Source organism: Musa acuminata, chromosome BXJ2-9 (genome assembly GCF_036884655.1).
Source record: "Musa acuminata AAA Group cultivar baxijiao chromosome BXJ2-9, Cavendish_Baxijiao_AAA, whole genome shotgun sequence".
NCBI lineage: Eukaryota > Viridiplantae > Streptophyta > Magnoliopsida > Zingiberales > Musaceae > Musa > Musa acuminata.
Genome location: NC_088346.1, coordinates 3,938,683 through 3,959,308, shown reverse-complemented (window position 1 = coordinate 3,959,308; position 20,626 = coordinate 3,938,683). Strand labels below are relative to the sequence as shown.

The following is a 20,626-nucleotide window of genomic DNA, read 5'->3' as shown; positions in this document are numbered from 1 at the left end:
CATGCCAGCCCGACCCCAAGAGGCCCAACGGCTTGTGCCTATTGCCTGACCCGCGACTCCAGTCGTCCATTTCCCATCGTGCAGCTCCGAGACTGTTGGAATTCTGTGCAACATCATAGCCAGCGTTGTTCTGCTCATCACCATATCCCTCCAAGACTGTCAAATGTAACGACTCACTGTTGGTTCTTCCAAGAATAGCACATCGATGTCCAACTTCGGAGCACGAAGAAGGTTGGTAGAGAAAAATGCGGCATTTGCTTTAACGAGAAGCTTCATATATAGAGAGCAAATGATGTTTTAGGAAAGCCAAGTAGACACGAATCGTAGAGAGAGAGAGAGAGAGAGAGAGAGAGAGAGCGCTTCTGTAGCTGCGTTTCGACTGCAATGTCTCCTCGGGTCTTCCTCTTACTGCTCGTCTGCTCGCATGCATTCCTTGCCTTGGCTTTGGGAAAGCGTTCGACTTCAATTCGCCTCAAGCTCTTCCGCCGCCCGGCATCCGCCGGCTCTACTCAGCTCGAACGCATGCAGGAGCTCTTCCGTGACGACCAGCTCCGGCAAGCGATCATCCACGACAGGCTCGGGCGGCGCCTCCACGGTCGGAGGGCGAGCGAAGTCTCGCCGCCTGCGCAGTCCTTCATGATGCCTCTCAACTCGGGCGTGTACACGGGTAATGCGCAGTTCTTCGTGCAGTTCTTCTTAGGCAAGCCGGCGCAGCACTTCGTGCTCGTGGCCGACACGGGGAGCGACCTCACGTGGGTCAAGTGCCGGCTGCGTTTGCCGGGGTGCCGCCTGTGCAACGGCGACGGCAACGGGACCCGGGTTTTCCACCCTGAGGTGTCGTCGTCTTTCCAGCCCATCCCGTGCTCCTCGGAGATGTGCAAGACTTCGCTGCCCTTCTCGTTGATCGAGTGCCCCTCGCCGACGACGCCATGTTCTTTCGACTACAGGTAACGTCGCATCATATCCCATCTTCTGTTTCTTATAAATCCCCTAAAGCCACTCTCGCGGTCACGTGAATCGAATCAATTGGTCCTTCAGAAGAAGGCCGAAGGTGCGGTGTGGTTTTGGCTTCATGCGATGCTGTCCGTGGCAGGTACGGCGACGGATCGAAGGCCCAAGGCGTCTTCGCCAACGAGTCGGCCACCGTCGTCCTATCCAACGGGAAACACACGAAGCTGCGGGACCTGGTGGTGGGCTGCTCGTCCGACTCCACCGGATCCAGCTTCCAGGCGTCGGACGGCGTCCTCGGCCTCGGCAACAGCAACATCTCATTCGCGACGATAGCCACCGCGCGCTTCGGCGGCAGCTTCTCCTACTGCCTGGTGGACCACCTCAGCCCCCGCAACGCCTCCGACTTCCTCGTCTTCGGCCACAGGCCGGCCGTCCTCTCCCCGCCGCTTCCCTCCGAGACCTCTCTCGTCCTCGATCTGGAGCCTTTCTACGCGGTCGGCGTCGATGGCATCTCCGTGGACGGGGAGATGCTGGCCATCCCCAAGGACGTGTGGGACCTCAGCGCGGGCGGCGGCACCATCCTCGACTCCGGGACGAGCTTGACCGTGCTGGCGCAGCCGGCGTACCTGGCGGTGGCGTCGGCGCTGAACCGGCGGCTGGCCGGGATCCCCAGGGTGAAAATGGACCCGTTCGAGTACTGCTACAACTGGACGACCGCGCCGACGAACGCGGCCAAGAATCTGCCGCGGATGGTGGTTCACCTGGCCGAATCGGCGTCGCTGAAGCCGCCGGCAAAGAGCTACGTGATCAACACGGCGGACGGGGTGAAGTGCCTGGGGATCGTGGCAACGCCGTGGCCGGGCGTCTCCGTCATCGGTAACATCCTGCAGCAGGAGCACCTCTGGGAGTTCGACCTCAAGAACCGACGGTTACGATTCAAAAGATCAACGTGCGGGAAATCGACCTCAAGAATCGCGGGTGATAACAAGTTGAATTAGAAATATGTTCTAGCCCACGTCTAATGGCTTCCAATCTAATTTGCAACATCTATATTATATATAAAACTAATCAATGCATTTTAAAATAAATAAATAAATAAAAGACAGCCTTGACAATATCTTCCCATGTCAAAAAAAGTTTGATTTTACAATATTAAAAGATTAAAACCCAAACAATAGTATTAAATCATTAAATCCATGAACCATTATAACCGGTCAGACAATCTTGAATTGCTCTTACCATGAAAAACAAAAAAGTCAAATCACTAATTAAGAAAGTCAAGGAAAAGATGTCAACGGTTGCTCGACATCACTAAACCGACATAATACTCGGACAGCATTTTCACGCTTCAGTCTGTTCTCTCAATCGACGAATAGTGCTCCTCACGGTAACAGCACTAGCAGTGCTGCAGAGTATCGAAGTGTAAGTAAGAAGAGAATAATTGTATATCTAAACAGGTAAGAAACTACAAGTAGCTCACTCACTTCAATGTATAGGCACCGCCTGCCTTGACTTTACCGCAATCCTTGCAGCCCCAAATCCCAACTGCTTTTCTTTTCACGGCATACTGAAGAAGCATCAAAACCAACTTGTATCATCAAGAACTCAAACTGATAGGAAGGTGACAGAAAAAAACAAATAATAATATACAGGTTTCAATTATGAAAAGATGACAAACACAGAAAGAATGTGAGAGAGAGAGAGAGAGGGTAGCAATTTGAAAAGCAACTACATTGTGATAAATATTTTTTGGGTAGTGCAATATGTTTATGTAGTGCAATTAAAAGGAGGGCAGCTAAAACTATAATTGACCTCGTCACCCGTATATGAAATCAAGATTTTTAATCTCTTACCATATATTGAACGGTTCACTATACCCTTACAAGAGAGTTTAAAAAAGTATGAGAGTGAAATGGATTTAAAAAAAAAAAGAGAAAAGGGTTTAAAAACCTTTAGGATGCCTCCAACGGTCAATTGACCATTTGAAGACCGTTATCAATTCGTAACAATCGGTACTGCCAGGTACATGTTAGTAACGATTGAAATTTCAATCGTTACCGTCTGATACAACCCTGTATCAAGCTTGATACTGCTCGATAGCGTGCAGTTCGTGTGCTACAGGTATGTACCACCCATACCGAGCGGTACAATACAAAATTAAAAACCCTGTATGAAACTATTCATTTAAATATGTAAATGGCATTTGCTCTAGTTATTGTGCCATTTCAACTAGTCAAGCTCACTGCAAATACTGGAAGAGAAGATGATCATTAAATTAAGCTAAAACTTTTTTATGGCACCACCAACACTTGAGAATAAGAATGCTTCAAGGATACCTTGCAAAATATGCAACAACATGCAAATCAAAAGAAGCCATACCTTCCCACAGAATTCACACAAGTACTTTGCATGCTGAGAAACCTCCATCTTCTTGATTTGCTTTCGCAAACTTGCACCATATCTAGTGCCTAAAGCATCAAAAACCATATTAGAAGCCATTGGAGGTCAAAGCCAGAATGTTAGCTTAGATCGAACTATCAAGTACCATATTTGCCAACAATTCCAGCCTTCTTCGTGCGCTTCGTCTGTACTCCATCAAAACAAAGATTAGCTACTATTAGTGCTAAAAACTGAGCGTGAAGACTCAAAATAACCTTTTAAAGATCACTAGTAGTTCGACAGCTTAAAGAGACAATGCTGCTGATTTGAGGGCACCAACACAATGAATTAGTGAAATGACATCAAGAAACACGTCTGATGCATAGACACTGTTCATCAACTAGATCACTCCCGTATGATATCGAAATGGTATGTTCCTTTGTTAGACTTGATTAATTGGTCATTCCATATCCAAAAAAGATCAAAATGTTCTAAAAAGAAAACGCAATTTTCAGCAAAGAAGCATAAGATCATTCTTCCATCAAAGAGTTGCTTCTGAGTAATATCTTCCATCGATTTTAGTATGTTCTACAGGCCACCACTGGAGACCCATATAGTTCCCCGAGGAGACGGATTACGAGAACACAACATGGAAAGCAGAGATGAAACAAAAAAACGCATCCCTTGAGATCGAAACCAGATAAGAAAAGCATACATACCATGGTAGAGGAAGAGGCTGAATCCGATCTACCACCGAAACTCCAAAGAGAAGACGACCCAGTCGCCTTATCGCCGTCGACGCCTTATAACCCAAAACCCTAATCCGGTGGCCCCAAGTTGAGCCGTCTCCAACTTATGGATCCATCAATCACAGCCGTTCGATGTCCTACGGTCCAGATTTAGAGTGGTGCAAAACTCACGATCTTGACCGTCCGATCATACTTAGTATTCTACGTCACATTCGCATCCACCATCACTCGACTTTCTCCCTATATTCTTATTAAAAGAGAAAAAAAAAAACCTATGGATCACTGTATGATTGCAATCCGCTCCAGCATCTGATCCTGCCTAAAGATAAAGAAGCGTTGTTTATAATGCCAAGTGACTCATACATATCCTGTGGAAAGAAAAAGAAGCACGTAGCACAATAATCTCAAGTTACTGAGACGGTTGATATGGTAGCATTCAGGCACCGTAGACCATCACCAACGTGCCGGTGCAATTTAATAACCCGGGAGAGACGCGTTGCACCTTACCACCCGCAAGGTCTAGTGGCAAGGCCGCCGTGACCATTCACAGCACGAAACGTGGTCGGAGAGAGGGCTTCTCGCGCCACACCGTTCCAACGCCTGACGTGCATCCACGTCACCCATTACGATCTGGTGCGCTTCCCCTCTCTCTCTCTCTGTCTCTCTCCTAGTCCTTCGCGGAAATTTCCCGAGACTTGGGATGGATGACTCACCCAAAGCTTCATCGCTAAGCAAAGTGTAGAGAGAGAGAGAGAGAGAGAGTCTTCTACTAAAAGAGACCGAATGCAATGTCCTGAAACGGCGCCGTGGTCATACACTCATTTTATGCCATGGAGCATCTTGCAACGATGGACAAAAGAATACTTGACTTTATCTACGAATTTTGTGATTTAGAAGGTATTTGATGGACTCAATTACCTACTTAGAATACTTATACTAATGTGATGTAACTCGAAGATGATTTATATCCTCTAATGGAAGGTCTAAAAGAAAGGGACGCGCAGCATCTCTGTGTTATTAAACAAAGTCATCATTTGACACGGCAGCATGCCGTGAAGTCTTCGCCTCCATCATCTTATATTTTATGCCGCATTGAGCAACTTGTCCGGTCCATCCCCTGAATATTTATTTTAGGCAATAATGATATGCCGATCCCGAACATGTTCGTGGATATGGATTGTATGTATCATCAACGTAACGGCATGCGTAACACCGGCACATCTCTTTACAAAATTGTTCGTGATATCTGAAATGTCGATTGCATATCTCATGATTTATTACCTTCCCATTCTAAACTTGACATGGAAATTTACTTCCATGGAATCGATATCATCTCAATCTTTCGAGAGAGATTCAAATATTTTTCGTGATGCCGGTTTTACTCGGCACACTAGTCCTTCGGTTAGTCCACCGGGAGGTGGCCATACCTCCAAGATGGCATTACATGTCACATCCAGCATCACACACATGCATGTACACGGAACCATGCGTGAGTCTGGCATCGGTTACGGCACCTGTATATAGCTTAACCGGGACCCCCAAAAATGACAAAGTCAACCGCGCCTAGTTGGGCTGCTGTTGCCGTTCTGATTGGTTGGAATTCGTAACGGCTTGAATCCCACGAGGCACCAGATCGGCGCCCGCTAGATTTTAGCTGCGTCCGCCCACCCACTCGAGATCATCGGACGGACGAGAGCCCATTTGCTGCTGCCGAGCGCAAAACCTCGTGGACCGCTAGATCGCGCCTCGAGGACTGTCGTGGGCGCCTCCTCGCCGTCCTTTTTCTCCCGGGCTCCAATCCCTCCGAATCCCACGCCTCCGTCTCCGCCCCCACCACCGCTCGTCGGAAACGGCTCCTGCTCCGGTTCCGGCGACGAACGGCTCCCTTGGTCGGGGTTTGGGTCTCGTGGGAGTAGGTCGATTCGGACGCCTTTCGAGCTGGAGGCGACGAGTAACTCAGGGTTCTTCTGCGGAGACTTGTGGTGCGATCTGATGGACGCCAAGGCGAAGCCGGAGAAACGTATCCTGTGTCATATTTTTGTTTATTTTCCTGTTTAATCTTCGGTTTGTTTTGCAATCTCGTGGGTCTTCTTGTTATCTGGTCAGATCTATTTTCTCTTCATTGATTTTCTTTATCTTGGAGCTTTTCGTCGGACTTTTTTCGGAGATTCTTGACTTTTCGATTCAAGAAATTTACGGTTCTCCGTTGTCGACGCTCGTTTCCTCAAAATTTTCCCCTCAAATGATTTTTTTTGTTTTCTGCTTGGATCTCCCGATTGATAGAGCTACCATATGATCTATCTTCTTTTTGTTAGATCGGAGTCGGATAGTTGATTTGAGCTTTTGGAACCTGAGCTATTTCTGATTAATTGGTATAAATTAAGCTTCTTTTTCTTCTCCGAAAAAAAAAGAAAGTGATAAAAAGAGAGATTACGCCTCCTTTAGATGCAAGAAATTTGATGGGTTCATTTCTAGCGTCAACAACAGGGAAATTTGGTATAAACCGTGAATTTTTTAGAATCTGGAACGATCAAAGATCGGATCGTGAAATGATTTTGCAGATCTGAGATCTGGCGAGGCTAAATGGACAGAGTTGGAATTTTTACGTGGTCTCAAAGACTTGTCATGTTTCATGGTGGGGGAGGAAAGTTGCGTGAATATGATTCTGCATGGTCGTAATTTGTTGCCGTGACGTCTTTATTTTTATCATCGAAAATCATTAATGATTTCTTTGCCATTCTGTAATTGAAGACCTTGACTTTTCACGATCCAGCAATTGAGGATGCACTGAAGAAACTGAAGATAGATCTGCCGGCAAAGGTCAACTGTATCAATACGGTATGTTGTAGTTTTGAGTCGTTCGATAATATTTTTTTGGCGTCCCTAATCTTTTCCTTCTGTTTTTGCCCAGCTGAGTTTGGTGATACTGTTGGAGTTTGATCTTGGCAAACCCAGCACTAATGCTTGTGCTTGTTTTTTTGTTTAGTCTGGTCCAAAAGGTGGAAGCCAATATGATTCGACATCCTGCATCTCCTCAGGGGATGCAGGAAGCAGCACCAAAGAAAGTGGGGTGGATCAAGAGCCTTTGGTCGGTGAACAGGGCATGTATTACTATGGCTACTATTATCCAGGTTTGGCCTTTTAAGTTATTGATATTTATTAAATATGTGTGCTTTTGAGTTTGATCTCATAGTTATATTAACAAACAGGATCTACTGGTTTGATGGGGGAATGGGATGATCAATACTACATTCAAGGAAGTGACAGCTTGCAAGTTCAGCATCCTGTAAGTTATTACTCTCTTCTTTTTGTTAAGCTTGGTACTGAAAATTGGCTTTAATGTCTATCTGTTTATTCACATTTAAAATTTTGCAGAAATCCTTCCTTTTTCTGTTGCAGTATTTTAAATTTTGCTCTGTTTCTGAGCCTGTGGCCTTTTCTGTTTTTTGTTTTATACATTTGGGTTAACAGCCTTGTGAATGGAAGAAAAATACATCTCTCCTCTGTTACACCAATTGCATGCTAAGTTAGAAGTTTGCAGTATTTCTAAACTTATGCAACTAATATTTACAAAGGTGATTTATTGCTGAACCAACATCTATTGATCGTACACAAAATTTCAAGTTTCATTTACAGACCATCCTACACAGCATGGGTTTTGAATTGAAAGGGGCACATCGGGTGTCAGATTGTGAATCTAACATGGGTATCACTAATAGGAAGAGTGGAAAAGCCAAATCAGAGCACTTCCACTCTCAAAGTGGCTTGGTATTGTATCTTTGTGGTCAAACTTAATAGCTGTATGATCCAAACTGTTGTACTACTGAAAAGAAGTGAGCCTGGCTTATTTGTTTTTTTTAATTGCTGTTTCTGCTCTTTATGTTATTACAATCATTGCATATGCTTCTCTAAGGTTCACGTCGAGTGATGTTAGTGTTCACATCAATATTTGATTACCTTTTTTGCTTCAGGCTGTTCAAGCAGAAAATGGCTCGTTTGTATACTACTTCCCAGGCTATCAAGCTGGGTATACTCCTTACAGTCCAGTCTTACCTGGAGCTATATATGGTGTTGACGGACAATTTTTGAGCCAAGGGTCATATTATCCGAGTTCAGTATCCCCTCAAACACTTGTTTCTCCAGGAGTTTTACCACAGCCAGTTGCTTATGGGCCTGAGTTGGTACCTGCATACCCATGGGACCCGTCTTTTTTCTTCACAGATGAGATTCAAGGGAGCATTTCTGTGGACCCAACAAATCCACATTACAAACCAAATCTTGCATCCCATGCTCATACCCGTGCTCTTTCCAAAACCATGCCGACCTCAAAATCAGTCTTGGGAACAAAAGGGTCCTCGCTAGCATCTGATGTGTCACATCCTATAACAGTTCAAAATCAAGCACACAAGCCTGTGAAGAAGGTAATGCATTTTGTTCGATATATAGTTGTCTTTATTTTGTCAGATTAGCTTATTAGGCAACAGTTACATCGGATACAATTTTTTGACATGTCATAATGATTTCATGGAATAAATGGTTCCAGGGAGCTGCTGCTGTTCTGTCCAAAGGTTATGTTCCGATAAACAAATTCAATGTATATGCTAGCCAAGGGAAAGGTGAACTACTTTATTCGAAAAGTGCCATTAACTTGAAAGAAAATGGACGAAGCTGGGTTGATGATGAGAAGCTAAAAGTGAAAAATAAGCTAAATAGCCATGGTGATTTTGATTTGCTGAATGAACAGAATCGAGGTCCTAGAACCAATGGCAGCAGAAGTAGCTCTCAGTCTGGTGTTGACCCGTTGGAAGCACTTGGTGCCGAGAAGAATGATAGTGGCTGCATATCGAGTGATATTGTTAACAAAGATGAATATAATCGTCCTGATTTCCAGACAAAATATGAGCATGCTTTGTTCTTTGTAATAAAATCATATAGCGAGGATGATATTCACAAGAGTATTAAGTATAATGTCTGGGCAAGCACTCCAAATGGGAACAAAAGGCTTGACAATGCTTTTCAAGTTGCACAAGAGAAGATGGCAGAAAAAAATAGCAAGTGTCCTGTTTTCCTCTTCTTTTCTGTAAGTTGGCCTACCTTTGTTAATGTTTATTATAATCCTTGATTCACCTGTTACCATTCGCAAGTGCATCTCATGGTTCTGCAGTCACATGCATCCTAGCGACCCATTTGACAGTACATAATACTGCACTTCTATCTGAAACATTCATGTAAGGTTTGTTATTAAATTGATTGTTGATTGGGAGAAACTTTTGTTACTGCAGTTCAATAGTTGAACAAATAACAATGAGTGAACAGCCCAAGTGGTTAGGATGTTAATTTTACCTTTATGACTTCCACCCTTGAACTCCTTGTACTCTTAAACCCCCCCTTTCAAAAGTAAGTTCTTTTTTTTTTCTTTTGCTCTCTCTGTGCCATGTTTAGCAAATAGGATTGCTGTCAGCTGCCATATGTGTTGTTCCATGGGTATGTTCACATTTCTGTATGTGTACTTAAGTGCAACCTTTGATTTGAATAGACATTGGGATTTCTAAGATGTATTTCTTATTGTTCTTTTCCAAAATGTTACCCTTTATATGGCAAAGCATTATTATGCTGACAGTGATTTGGTTGTAATGAGTCCTCAAGTGATTGAACTTTTTCTTCTCTTTGCTTATATCTTTAAAAATTTTAACGCACAGGTTAATGCAAGTGGTCAGTTTTGTGGTGTTGCTGAAATGACTGGCCGAGTTGATTTCAGTAAGGATATGGATTTTTGGCAACAGGACAAGTGGAATGGGTTTTTCCCCGTGAAGTGGCACATAATTAAAGATGTTCCAAATCCACAATTTCGACACATAATCTTGGAGAACAATGACAATAAGCCTGTTACGAACAGCAGGGATACACAAGAGGTATGCTTCTTGAAACAATTTTCTCTGCAAGATAATTGCAATGCTTACCTACATCTTGAGAAAGGTCAACTTTTAACATCTGGTTCTTGAAATTTGACATACGAAATGTCTTCCGTATTTTGACTTGGTATCAATGAAATTGTTGTCAAAATTGTGGATTTTGTTCTCAAAGACAAACTTGGATGACAATTATGTGCAAATAAGCTCCAAGAAGACATTTTATAATTTAATAACTTTTCTGTTAAAGCAACAGAAACATCCATTTGCGAGATGAATTTTTCTATTGATCCATCTTATCATCCCTAACTTGGAATCTTTCTATTGATCCATCTTATCATCCCTAACTTAGAAATATTCGGTGTACTTCAAGCGATCTTGAGGAATCCTTTTGTTGATGTTATGTAGCTTTCTTTGTTGGTCTAACTTTTCTCTTTGCAACTTAGCGAATAATTAATTGTGTAATGTCTAACATATTTCTGTAAGCTATCCAATTATTAAATGTGGTACTAATAAAATCTAAATCCCTCTACCTCAGGTGAAATTTTCTCAAGGTACTGAGATGTTAAGCATTTTTAAGAGCTATTCCTTCAAAACATCCATATTGGACGACTTTGGCTTTTATGAGAATCGGCAGAAAGTCATGCAAGAAAAGAGGAACAGGCCAAACACTCCAAGTTTGGTTAATTCACTGGTAATATTTGCTGTCCTATATGTATCATGGTTGTTAATTTTCAATATTTTCATTTTCTGATATTGTCTTAAGCGTTTGTATTTAGATTAAAGGAAGCATTATTGGTACCGCAGAAATTTAACATAAGGGCTAGGTTATCAATTTTTGCTTCCAGAAATTTTTCCCTGAATGCCGTAGGTTTTTCGAACCGGCTCTTCCAAGTATCAGTTAAGTTGAAGGGACGTCTCACCTAGGCAACTAACTGCATTAAGAACTTGGGAAGATTAATATAGCTGTTTGCAGTTGATATTAAATGCGTAAGGGTAGTGTTCAATTTTCCTATTTTAGGTTAATGTAAACTCGTTTTTACCCCCTTTGATACGAAGGTTGATGCAAGCATTTGCTAGTCAGTTATCCGTGTGTAATATTAATTCTAATTTTGTGAGATGGCCTTACAAGTTTTTACATTGATAGGTGATACTGCATTTCACGAGTGCTTGTACTATTAATTGCATGCTTTTTGTGCTTATATTTTGATTTGTATTTGCCCACAATGTCTGCTAGTAGTGTTCCTTACCAAGCAATAAAATCTTGGATCTCTTATTATTCTTTTGATATATCTTTTCCAGCCCAAAAACGACGAACCGATCGAAGTCCCAAAGACAGATGATTCAAAGTCCAAAACTCCCAATCTTGTGTTAATCGAGGTGGAGGATCACCAGACTGGGATCCCTACAAGGAAGTGAGCTTCAAGGAAATCAGATGCTTTTCCGAACTGGGAAATATAGAGCAGCACAGCACTCGTTGGTTTCATAAGAACTTCTGGCTGATGTGGGTCAAGTAACATGAATTGCTGCTATCGGAGAACCGTGAATCTGGTCGGTGTGCAAGAAGGAAAATAAGTACGTCATGCAGTCAAGAAATAAAAACAAGAGCCTTCGGGAGCACCTCCCCATGAGCAGTTTGTACAATGATTGGGGAGAAAATATACTGCTGTTACCGGTATACCCGAAACAGCGCATGGTGGCATTTGGCTGAACTGATGCCCAAAATGATCTTGTACAATGTCTCCTCTGCCTTTTCTTTTTCTCGGCTTGGGGGATTTAAAAGATTTAGATTCTTGTTTCTTCTTTGGATGTTGTTGGGCATCTCTCGCCATGGAATTTTTTTTGATGGCGGATGGACGAAAGCCACTATGTTGTTGGGGTCGGTGGCTGGTCCCTATCCTGCTGGTTGGTAAAAGCTTTGGACTAGAAAATGAAGCCCGAGGCTGCTCCTCCGGCAGGGAGTTGTATGATTCAAACTTGGAAGAAACAGTGACAAGGGAAAAGAAATCTCTGCCCTCTACATTTGTTTTCTTCTCTTCCCCTTTGTACATTTCTCTGCTTACTCCAACATCTCTGAGACTTCTTTAATGAAGTAAATTATAATTCAAATTGTGACATGTTGTTGGTCGAAAAGTGATGATCTGAGCGTCGTAAATCTCTTCAACAATTAGAGGAAATCACAATGTTCTTTCTTTACCTTCGAGTCTTTGCCAACTTAGCATGTTTACAAGAACATGTCTGTCATTGGATTTCGTTTCTCGTGACACCCACGGATCTTAAACAGTGCCTCCCATGCGCATGTGGTGCAGTTTGGTGCCCTGCACAGCTCGGGGTAGGTTTATGTGCCCATCGCGACATGACGCACTACCACCATAGGTTTTTTCTTGGGCGGAGCTACCAAGTTGGAGACTGGTCGGTGCTAAGTTGGCGTTTGCTGTGCTGTGCTGCCCGGACTTTCCTGGCGGCCTTTAATTAAGAAGACACACTACCCTCTCTTGCAGATAGAACAAGGAAGTCACGTACCTGATGAGCCTATTAAATCAACTTTAAAGCTGCTCATGTACGGTAGATTGTCAACGTTCAACATGATGCCCTCGACATTGCAATAATGAATGAGATTTGGCTAATATACTAAATAATATACCCATTAGATAATTATTTTAATTTATTAAATATAAATTATTGACTCAAAATATTTAAAAATTAAATTAATAATAATATGCCCATCAGTTTATTATAAATCAATCTTAATTTTTGTCTGTTTTCGAAACGGGACTAAACCAAGATATTACATCGAATCATAAGGATGATCGACATAGACCTTCGAACTGACTTCAATACTGATTGATGTTTACGTTGGTTTTAGTGATTTGGATCACAAAAAACAAAGCACGAAGCAGCCACACTTGATTGCGCTAAGACAACATAACCTTACGAAGAACAAAGGAGAAGAAAGCAACTCCATTGTTAGTGAGGTACGGAGCCCATGTAAAACCATACGACATGGCTTGTCCTCGGCAGTAATGGGTGGATTAAGCTTTCCGCTGGTCTTAAACCATGAGTTGAACGCCTCCTCTTATTGCTCCCACTAGTCAAAGATAAGGTTGAGCTACTGCATAAACAATATACGCTCTGTATTCAGAACTTATTTAGACCACGTATTAACGATATACAATCAATTCAAGTTTCACATGTATGTTATTCTACTCAGAAGTTTTTAGATGGAATGATATTGATCAATAATTATTAGGACGTCGAGAGACAAGAGGAAGAAAGATCTCCAAATTAATTCTGGCATGCTTGAGCCTTCGGGCTCAATTCCACTATAGATCTCACGGCGGTTTACATGTCGTCTCTGCTCCCGTATGACCCAACAAGCGCACATAGTCAGTGTCTATCTGATCCAACTCCCGGCCCAAATCATGAAGTTTCACGAGATGCATCACAAGAATTGGCGAACGACCATCATGTCAACTTGGTGTGTGTGTGTGTGCATATATATATATATATCTTCCCTGGCCTTCCCTCCACTTTATCTGTGTATCTGATGGAGAAGCAAACCAATCACTCCCAACTCGACGAAGAAAGAGGAAGAGGAGGAGGCGACGGCGAGGACGCTGCTCTGGCGTCCCGTGAGGCAGCAAACAATCGGTCGACGTCGAACCACTTCCTCTTGGCTGCCACGTACGCGTCTCTCATCCTCGGCTCCGTATCCTCCTCTCTGCTCTCCCGGTTTTACTTCGTCCATGGCGGCTCCAACCGCTGGGTCTCCACCCTGGTCCAGTCGGCCGGGTTTCCTCTCCTCCTCCCCCTCATATACCTTACACATTCTACCTCCTCCCGTCCCTTCTCTTGCTTCAGCCCTCGCCTCCTCTATCTGTCCCTCTTCCTTGGTCTCCTGTTGGGCGTCAACAACCTGCTCTTCTCCTGCGGCGTGTCCTACCTTCCGGTCTCCACTTCCTCGCTCCTTCTCTCGTCGCAGCTCGGCTTCACGCTTATCCTCTCGGCGCTTCTCATCCGCCATCCCTTGACCTTCTCCAAACTCAACTGTGTCGTTCTGCTGACACTTAGCTCTGTTCTTCTGGCCTTGAACTCGTCCGGCGACCACTCCGCCGGCGTCGACCGCGGCCACTTCTTCCTCGGCTTCGCCGCCACCCTTGGCGCCGCCGGGCTCTTCGCGGTGTACCTCCCGGTCATGCAGCTCGTCTACCGAGGGGTGAACGGGTACAGGACGGCGGTGGAGGTGCAGCTGCTGATGGAGGCGTCTGCGACGGCGCTGGCGGCGGCCGGGATGGTGGCCAGCGGAGGGTGGAGGAGGGAGGACGCTTGGGACCTAGGCGCCGCCCACTACTGGGTGGTGGTGGGGACCACCGCAGCGAGCTGGCAGCTTTGCTTCATGGGCACCGCGGGGATGGTGTTCCTGACGTCCTCGGTCCACAGCGGCATCTGCATGACGGCGCTGCTGCCGGTCAATGTGCTGGGCGGCGTGCTGGTGTTCGGCGACGAGTTCGGCGGCTCCAAGGCGGTGGCCATGCTGCTCTGCCTCTGGGGCTTCGCTTCCTATCTGTACGGAACGCGCACCAACAAGGAGGAGACGGTAATGGCAATGACGGGAAGGAAGGAGACGGGAAAGACAGAGGGTACTGGTGGGAGTGGAGTTGATGAGAACACTTGAACAGTGCAAAGATGCGTCTTCCTTTTCCTTTCTCTGCCAATAACTCTCTCTCTCTCCCCAACTGCATTAGGGTTTCTGGGTATACAGAATGGTGTAAATATTAATGGTGGCCAGTCCTTCAAACAAGGTGGAAGGTCATGGATGGTCTACAAACAAGGAAGGTGGTTGGTCGAGAGGGCAAGAATGTTATGGCCATGGGGTTTACTGTTGCTAGTTGTTCTCTTGAAAGTCCACGTTAGTCAACCACCACAAGGAAACATATTGTCCACTGTCATCCAAGCTTCTTCTCTGGCTTCGGTCTCTTCTTCTTCTTCTTCTTCTTCCTCCTCTCCTTGGTTCCTCAACCCTAGATAAAATATACTAACATTTATTGCAAGTTGAGCTTTGATGACATAGAAAATAGAAGCCAGCAATTGCATGTATACAACTAAACAAATGGTGTAAGCAACATCAAACAAATACATCCTCCACTGTCTCTGCAATCAGCATCCTTGATAAGGGGGAAACGTACAACTTCGAACTGCGTTAAAACCAGTGATGGAACACAAAGCCCTCCTCGATCTTAGTAGATCACTAAGTCCTTACCAATCGAAGGGGACAATGAGCACAAAACTCCAAGAATGTTTGACAACGACCACATGCAGTTCTCATGAGCTCTATAATATTCCCTCCTTCTAGCATGAGAATTAGCTACAGTCGAGGCGCGTGAGATCAGATGACAAGCACGGGAGAGTTGACTAACTCGATAAACAAGCTTTCATAGTGTTAAGGTTGCGACAAAGTGGTGACTGCAAGGGATATGCATAAGACTTGGAGAAAAGATACCATGAAGCACTATACCCGATGGTGAACATCATATTCCGGACACTGTAGTGTTTGTTCTTGGCATCAGCATGACAAGTCATTAATAGAATGAGCAGTAGCTTCGATTGAGCTTGATGCTACTGCTGCAACAACGTACCGACACAAGCTAGGCTGAACGCTGTGACCGAGAGAGACGGGTCCTTTTCTAATAATTACTAAAATTCATCAATAATTTATATATGATATTGAAACCAAAGATGATATCAATATCTTCTTAAAAAATTTTGAGGAAGCATAAAGGGCCAAATAATTGGTTAAAATAATAAAAATGTGACAAATATATTCAACTTGATTTTTTTTGGGGAAAAATATTAACATATATACACATATATATTAATTAATTAAAGGGTAAATATGTTATTTCTAAGATTTGAAAGGATAGATGTTCAAATAATGTTGAGATAGCAAAATTGGAGGCCCATTATCTATTGGGCCGAACAACCGGCCCGATTTGGACCGCCTCTCAATCCAATGGCCTTCCTCGACCGGGAAAGTGAAACTATAAATAGCGGTGAGTGCGAGGGTTTGGGTAGGCGGAAAGGATGAAGGACCCTTTCGAGGCTGCCGTGGAAGAGCAAGAGTCGCCGCCGGAGTCGCCCATTCCTCCCGAGGAGGATGCCGTGGCTGTTGCTGACGCCGTAGACGGCGATGAGGAGGAGGCCGACGCCCGGTCGCAGCCCCCGGCCTCCGCTCCTCCGGGCGCACCCGCCGCCGGCGGTGGTGGGAAAGGGAAGGAGGAGGATGAGGAGGAGGAGGAGGAGAATATGGATGTGGAGTTCGGGAAGCTCCCTTCTGGCGGCGACCCTGATAAGATGGTCAAGATGCAGTGAGTTCTTGTCCCACACTAAACCCTCTCTAAGAATCATGTTGGTGTTCATTGATGTTTGATCTTGGTGTCAACCATTTTTTATTAGGGAATTCTCCCGTTTCTTTAGCTCCGTAGAATCTGATTTGCACCAATCTTGGGATCTTCAATTTGATCAAGAAAGAAAAATAGGAAATTGAGATAATTTGGTTGAAATTAGGGCTTTAATCTGGAGCATGCTGTTTCTTTTTTTATTCATGGATTTGATTTCTTGGTTATTTTGAATGACTTTAAATAATTAGGAGTCGCTGAGATCCGTTTAGATGGCTTTGTTTCGGATCTTCAAATCGTGTTCTCGTAGACAATGTTTGGAGGAGCTATGGTGCTCTACCTTCAGGATATCATATCAAACGGTAATGCAGGTTTGTCCCGGAATGACTTGGTTTCTGATATCTCTGAGCTCGAGGATTGAAAATTTTGTTGCCAGTTTTCTCAGATCTGCAATAGCTGCCATTCTGTGGCTCTAGAATAATGGGTTGAAATTAATTTTTTCTTCATCAAGTAAACGTAGCAAATATCTACTATTACCCCTATAGTTAGACTTAAAAAATTTATCATATAATAGAGGACTTCAAAAAATTATATTATAATCTCTATAATTATGAAAGTGAACATCTAGTTTCATTTATCATAATGTCGTCGATTTTATCGATAGAACTACGAAATCGATGGGTAAAAAAGTAATTTTGATATCTTAATTACGTTTTCGATGGTGGTGGACTACGACGTCGCTGGATGAGGAGGGAGAGCGGCGACGAGAGGTGAGACGATGACACAGAGCCGATGCTCTGCATCTACATTGTCGTCTCACCCCTCGTAGTCGCTCTCCCTCTTTATCCACAACAATCACCCATGACTCCAGCGGTAGTATCGTCCGCCACCACAAAAAACATAATCGAGATGTTGAAATTATTTTTTTGCATATTGTTTTCGTACTTCCATCAATAAAACCGACGATATTAGGGTACATGGAGATTGATGTTTTACTTTTATAACTATAAGGATTCCAATTTAAATTTTTTAAGTCTAGGGATCGAGATGCTAATGAAGCCTAACAACGGGGGTAATCTGTAATTAGCCGTGAACATCTGCTATCCAAGTTTTTTTCTTGAGTGAGTCTATGATTTCCTTTATTTCATGTCGGTTGCACTTTATTCTGCAGATCATTCTTGAGTAAATGATTTTATGCATTGTTTCTTCGTTGCTTACATCGATTTACTTTCAGGGCAATACTTTCCCAGTTTACGGAGGAGCAAATGAGTCGTTATGAGTCGTTTAGGAGATCTGGGTTTCAGAAAGCTAACATGAGAAGGGTATGTTTACCGTTTCACTCAACTTGCCATTTAGGAGCAAACGTGAAGACATATATGCTTCAAGGGGTGTCATGCCTATTCATCAAACTAGGAGATAAGCATGAGACTTGCATTATCATCTTTTTTGTTTTTTGATCAATAGGTTGTAACTAAGAGTAGGAGACATAACTTTCTAGATATTATACCATTAATAATCGACAATTTTTAGGTCCTATGATTAGTTCAAAATTCTTTTATTACATAAAATTTTCTTTCATTTCACATTGCCTAACTACCTTATTGGAACTTTTTAGTTCTATTATTTCTTATTTTGAGATGCACTACTTTCTTATCATGTACAAGAATCTTAACTGTGCAGCAAAATATAGTTAATTAGTAATATGCCACTTACTATTCTCTTGCTTGCTAGTTTAGCTATTTCTTTATAACATGCATTGTGATCTTTTTTTCTACAGCTATTAACAAGCATCACAGGAAGCCAAAAGATTTCTATACCAATGACCATAGTGGTGTCTGGAATAGCAAAAATGTTTGTTGGGGAGCTGATTGAGACAGGCAAGTTACAAGTATTGAAGAGTAATAGTTAAATTAAGTGAGCTTTATCTGATTCCGTATGCAAGTTGATTCTGTTCACTGCAGCTGCTTCCTTATTTTTCTCTTTTATTTGTGCTTTTTAGCTCTGTTGAATTCTTAGAGCATAATGAACAGTCTCAAACTTTGGTCTTCTGTTGCCACTTTATCTTTGTTGTACAAGAAAACAACTCTTTCATGGATCCTACATGCACGATCTTCTAGTCATGTGTAGTCAACAGAACAAGTGAGGGTCTATATCTTCATGTAGGATTGGCCATTCAACAAGAATATGACACATTCATGACATAGAGGTCCAGATTTAGATGTTGAATTTTCTTTTTTACCCTAATTATGTTTACTTATCACCAGATAATTTTCTTCTTATTAAACACTAATTGTGAAGGTGATTTTATGTTTTCTTCAAACATGATCCTGTACTTAATCTGCTTCGTTGGTTAAAATGTCACCTTCTTTTTCTCACTTCTTGCCATTATGAAGATCTCTGTGAAAACATGTTTTTGTTTTTCTATTTGTATGCATTTGATCTGGTTGGAAGATGCTAAAGGTTAATATTATTTTTTTATCTTTTAATACGCTTAGTCTAGTGATGTCTACTTTTGCCAGACCTGGATAGTGTAACCCATTGTTAGCTATAGAAAGTCAATGTAGCACAGGACAAATTGAGTGAAGTCCTAGGTGTGTCATAGTTAGGTTTAGCAAATAAATTTAGAGTTAAGTACAATATTGTTTTAGTTGTAATTTCTTTTTATTTTTGTTTTGTTTATATGGTTTCTCTGATTAATTTTCAATAGTCTTCTGGAAAGTGACTGTTCTTGGCATAGGATTTAGTTTAGTTGTTTATGATATATCGGGTAATCATGAGTTTGAGTTTGATTACTTTTTTTGCTAGGGATATTAAATCATATTTTGTTTGAAACTCTTAGCTTTATGGTTTGGGATTAGAAACAGTCCAATATTTATTTATTTGGTTCTGATTTAAATCTTGTTTTCAGTCAAGTCTGAGTCCTAAGTGATGGCTTATCAAAGTGTTACTTAAGACAGGGACTAGAAAGGCTCTTGTTTCTATTTTAAGAGTGATCAATTGGTGGAGAAAGATGTAATAACCTGACCAGGTATGGGGAGAAACAAATCAGAGACTATCTTGTTGGCACTGGATGACAACTTTTCTATTCAAGTCATTATGTGTTGGAATGCCCTTGATATGAACTGTACTACCTGTCAGTTCTGAGATATGCAACTTACTCTGAACTTACTCCCTTGATTTGAACTGTACTACCTGTCAGTTCTGAGACATGCAACTTACTCTCAACTTACTGCCTTGATTTGAACTGTGTACTACCTGTCAGTTCTGAGACATGCAACTTTTACTCCCTTGATATGAACTGTACTGCCTCTGGTTGACATGACCTGGCACATGTGAGACATGCAACTTACTGCACATTACAGCTTTCACTCGAGCATTTTCATCAATTACCATTGTATGGTCTGCAAATGATGTATTTATGCTAAAAATAATGCAGTTGTGTTGTTTCTGAATTTTGCTTAACACATTTTTATGCTGCAGCTAGAATTGTGATGACAGAAAGGAAGGAGAGTGGGCCAATCAGGCCTTGCCACATTAGAGAAGCATATAGAAGACTCAAGCTCGAAGGAAAAATACCGAAGAGATCAGTGCCTAGGCTTTTCCGGTAGCATTTAGGTCATTGGTGCCTCTGAGATCATCTTCGTTTGGAAGTTGTAGATTTCTTGAGATATTGCCTCTGAGATCAACGTTTCTAATCATCGTATAAGATGTGCTACTGGGAGATTGGACATAAAGGCTGGTACCGTGACTTGCCTTGGTTCTCCACAAGATTCATGGTTTTTGTAAAGGCAAAATTGTAAATGCTAAGAACTGCTAAATCTACTTTCCTCAACTGTTCTATATTTTGGTAAGGATGTGCACCGCTTAATTGCTGTCTGCTAAAAGTCAAAAAGGATTTGGTTCTTGCTAACATATTTTGCTGCTAAATTTTGACACTTAATTTTGTGGTATAATTGTCTTGTAGTTTTTCTTTATTCTGAATTGTTAATTGCGATGTGTGATTAAAGTTCCACAAAATGATATGTTTAGTTTTGTTGCAACTTCCATCTCTGAATTGTCAACGTTGGCTGCGTCAAAAGAAAGCGACAGCCTCATTATCTGCCTGAACCTACCTGCTGTTTAGTAAACTGCTTCAACTCTTCCAGTGATCGTCTTCAGCTGCTGTGTTTGGATAATTGTAGTCTGTGATACAATCAGATGGTTTGATCTGGTGCGCTGTCAAAGAACATGGGGTTGGAGCTCA

At 42.6% G+C, this 20,626-nt stretch overlaps 5 protein-coding genes across 7 annotated transcripts; 4 read left to right on the top strand and 1 right to left on the bottom strand.

Annotated features, from left to right (window-relative positions):
- Positions 1–141: 141 nt before the first annotated feature.
- Positions 142–2,068, top strand: LOC135622621 (aspartic proteinase NANA, chloroplast-like). The gene is made up of 2 exons (XM_065124627.1): positions 142–947; positions 1,094–2,068. Exons 1-2 carry the CDS (start codon positions 385–387, stop codon positions 1,947–1,949), a joined length of 1,419 nt encoding a protein of 472 aa, XP_064980699.1. The 5' UTR covers positions 142–384; the 3' UTR covers positions 1,950–2,068.
- An 8-nt stretch (positions 2,069–2,076) lies between these two features.
- Positions 2,077–4,166, bottom strand: LOC135622622 (large ribosomal subunit protein eL43z-like). The gene is made up of 5 exons (XM_065124628.1): positions 4,050–4,166; positions 3,497–3,536; positions 3,331–3,419; positions 2,436–2,518; positions 2,077–2,356 (listed from the first exon to the last, which is right to left on the bottom strand). Exons 1-5 carry the CDS (start codon positions 4,050–4,052, stop codon positions 2,293–2,295), a joined length of 279 nt encoding a protein of 92 aa, XP_064980700.1. The 5' UTR covers positions 4,053–4,166; the 3' UTR covers positions 2,077–2,292.
- Positions 4,167–5,741: 1,575 nt separating this feature from the next.
- On the top strand, positions 5,742–12,008 carry LOC135622620 (YTH domain-containing protein ECT2-like). 3 transcript variants are annotated; one of them, XM_065124625.1, is made up of 9 exons: positions 5,742–6,099; positions 6,853–6,917; positions 7,066–7,210; positions 7,289–7,365; positions 8,051–8,500; positions 8,623–9,159; positions 9,779–9,991; positions 10,527–10,682; positions 11,291–12,008. In XM_065124625.1, the coding sequence occupies exons 1-9, from the start codon at positions 6,072–6,074 to the stop codon at positions 11,405–11,407; spliced, it is 1,788 nt and encodes a 595-aa protein (XP_064980697.1). In that variant the 5' UTR covers positions 5,742–6,071; the 3' UTR covers positions 11,408–12,008. The 3 variants fall into 3 exon arrangements, with proteins under 3 accessions (XP_064980697.1, XP_064980696.1, XP_064980698.1); XM_065124624.1 differs by lacking the exon at positions 5,742–6,099 and adding an exon at positions 6,115–6,751; XM_065124626.1 differs by lacking the exon at positions 5,742–6,099 and adding an exon at positions 6,115–6,751 and having other exon boundaries at positions 6,831–6,917.
- A 1,520-nt stretch (positions 12,009–13,528) lies between these two features.
- LOC135622617 (probable purine permease 4) lies at positions 13,529–14,839 on the top strand. Its single transcript, XM_065124620.1, has one exon. It carries the CDS (start codon positions 13,536–13,538, stop codon positions 14,661–14,663), a length of 1,128 nt encoding a protein of 375 aa, XP_064980692.1. The 5' UTR covers positions 13,529–13,535; the 3' UTR covers positions 14,664–14,839.
- Positions 14,840–16,050: 1,211 nt separating this feature from the next.
- On the top strand, positions 16,051–20,357 carry LOC135622619 (transcription initiation factor TFIID subunit 11-like). The gene is made up of 4 exons (XM_065124623.1): positions 16,051–16,353; positions 17,618–17,705; positions 18,161–18,260; positions 19,864–20,357. Exons 1-4 carry the CDS (start codon positions 16,070–16,072, stop codon positions 19,989–19,991), a joined length of 600 nt encoding a protein of 199 aa, XP_064980695.1. The 5' UTR covers positions 16,051–16,069; the 3' UTR covers positions 19,992–20,357.
- Positions 20,358–20,626: the final 269 nt, after the last annotated feature.

Bases quoted from the DNA above. Each gene is read 5' to 3' on its own strand.
- LOC135622621 (XM_065124627.1), top strand. From the start codon at position 385: ATGTCTCCTCGGGTCTTCCTCTTACTGCTCGTCTGCTCGCATGCATTC. The intron at 948-1,093 runs GTAACGTCGCAT...TGTCCGTGGCAG, and splicing joins CCATGTTCTTTCGACTACAG to GTACGGCGACGGATCGAAGG.
- LOC135622622 (XM_065124628.1), bottom strand. The intron at 3,420-3,496 runs GTACTTGATAGT...TTGATGCTTTAG, and splicing joins TGGAATTGTTGGCAAATATG to GCACTAGATATGGTGCAAGT. The intron at 2,519-3,330 runs GTATGGCTTCTT...ATGCTTCTTCAG, and splicing joins TGTGTGAATTCTGTGGGAAG to TATGCCGTGAAAAGAAAAGC.
- LOC135622620 (XM_065124624.1), top strand. From the start codon at position 6,712: ATGGTGGGGGAGGAAAGTTGCGTGAATATGATTCTGCATG. The intron at 6,918-7,065 runs GTATGTTGTAGT...TTTTTTGTTTAG, and splicing joins AGGTCAACTGTATCAATACG to TCTGGTCCAAAAGGTGGAAG. The intron at 9,160-9,778 runs GTAAGTTGGCCT...TTTAACGCACAG, and splicing joins CTGTTTTCCTCTTCTTTTCT to GTTAATGCAAGTGGTCAGTT.
- LOC135622617 (XM_065124620.1), top strand. From the start codon at position 13,536: ATGGAGAAGCAAACCAATCACTCCCAACTCGACGAAGAAAGAGGAAGA.
- LOC135622619 (XM_065124623.1), top strand. From the start codon at position 16,070: ATGAAGGACCCTTTCGAGGCTGCCGTGGAAGAGCAAGAGTCGCCGCCG. The intron at 17,706-18,160 runs GTATGTTTACCG...TTTTTTCTACAG, and splicing joins AGAAAGCTAACATGAGAAGG to CTATTAACAAGCATCACAGG. The intron at 18,261-19,863 runs GCAAGTTACAAG...TTTATGCTGCAG, and splicing joins TGGGGAGCTGATTGAGACAG to CTAGAATTGTGATGACAGAA.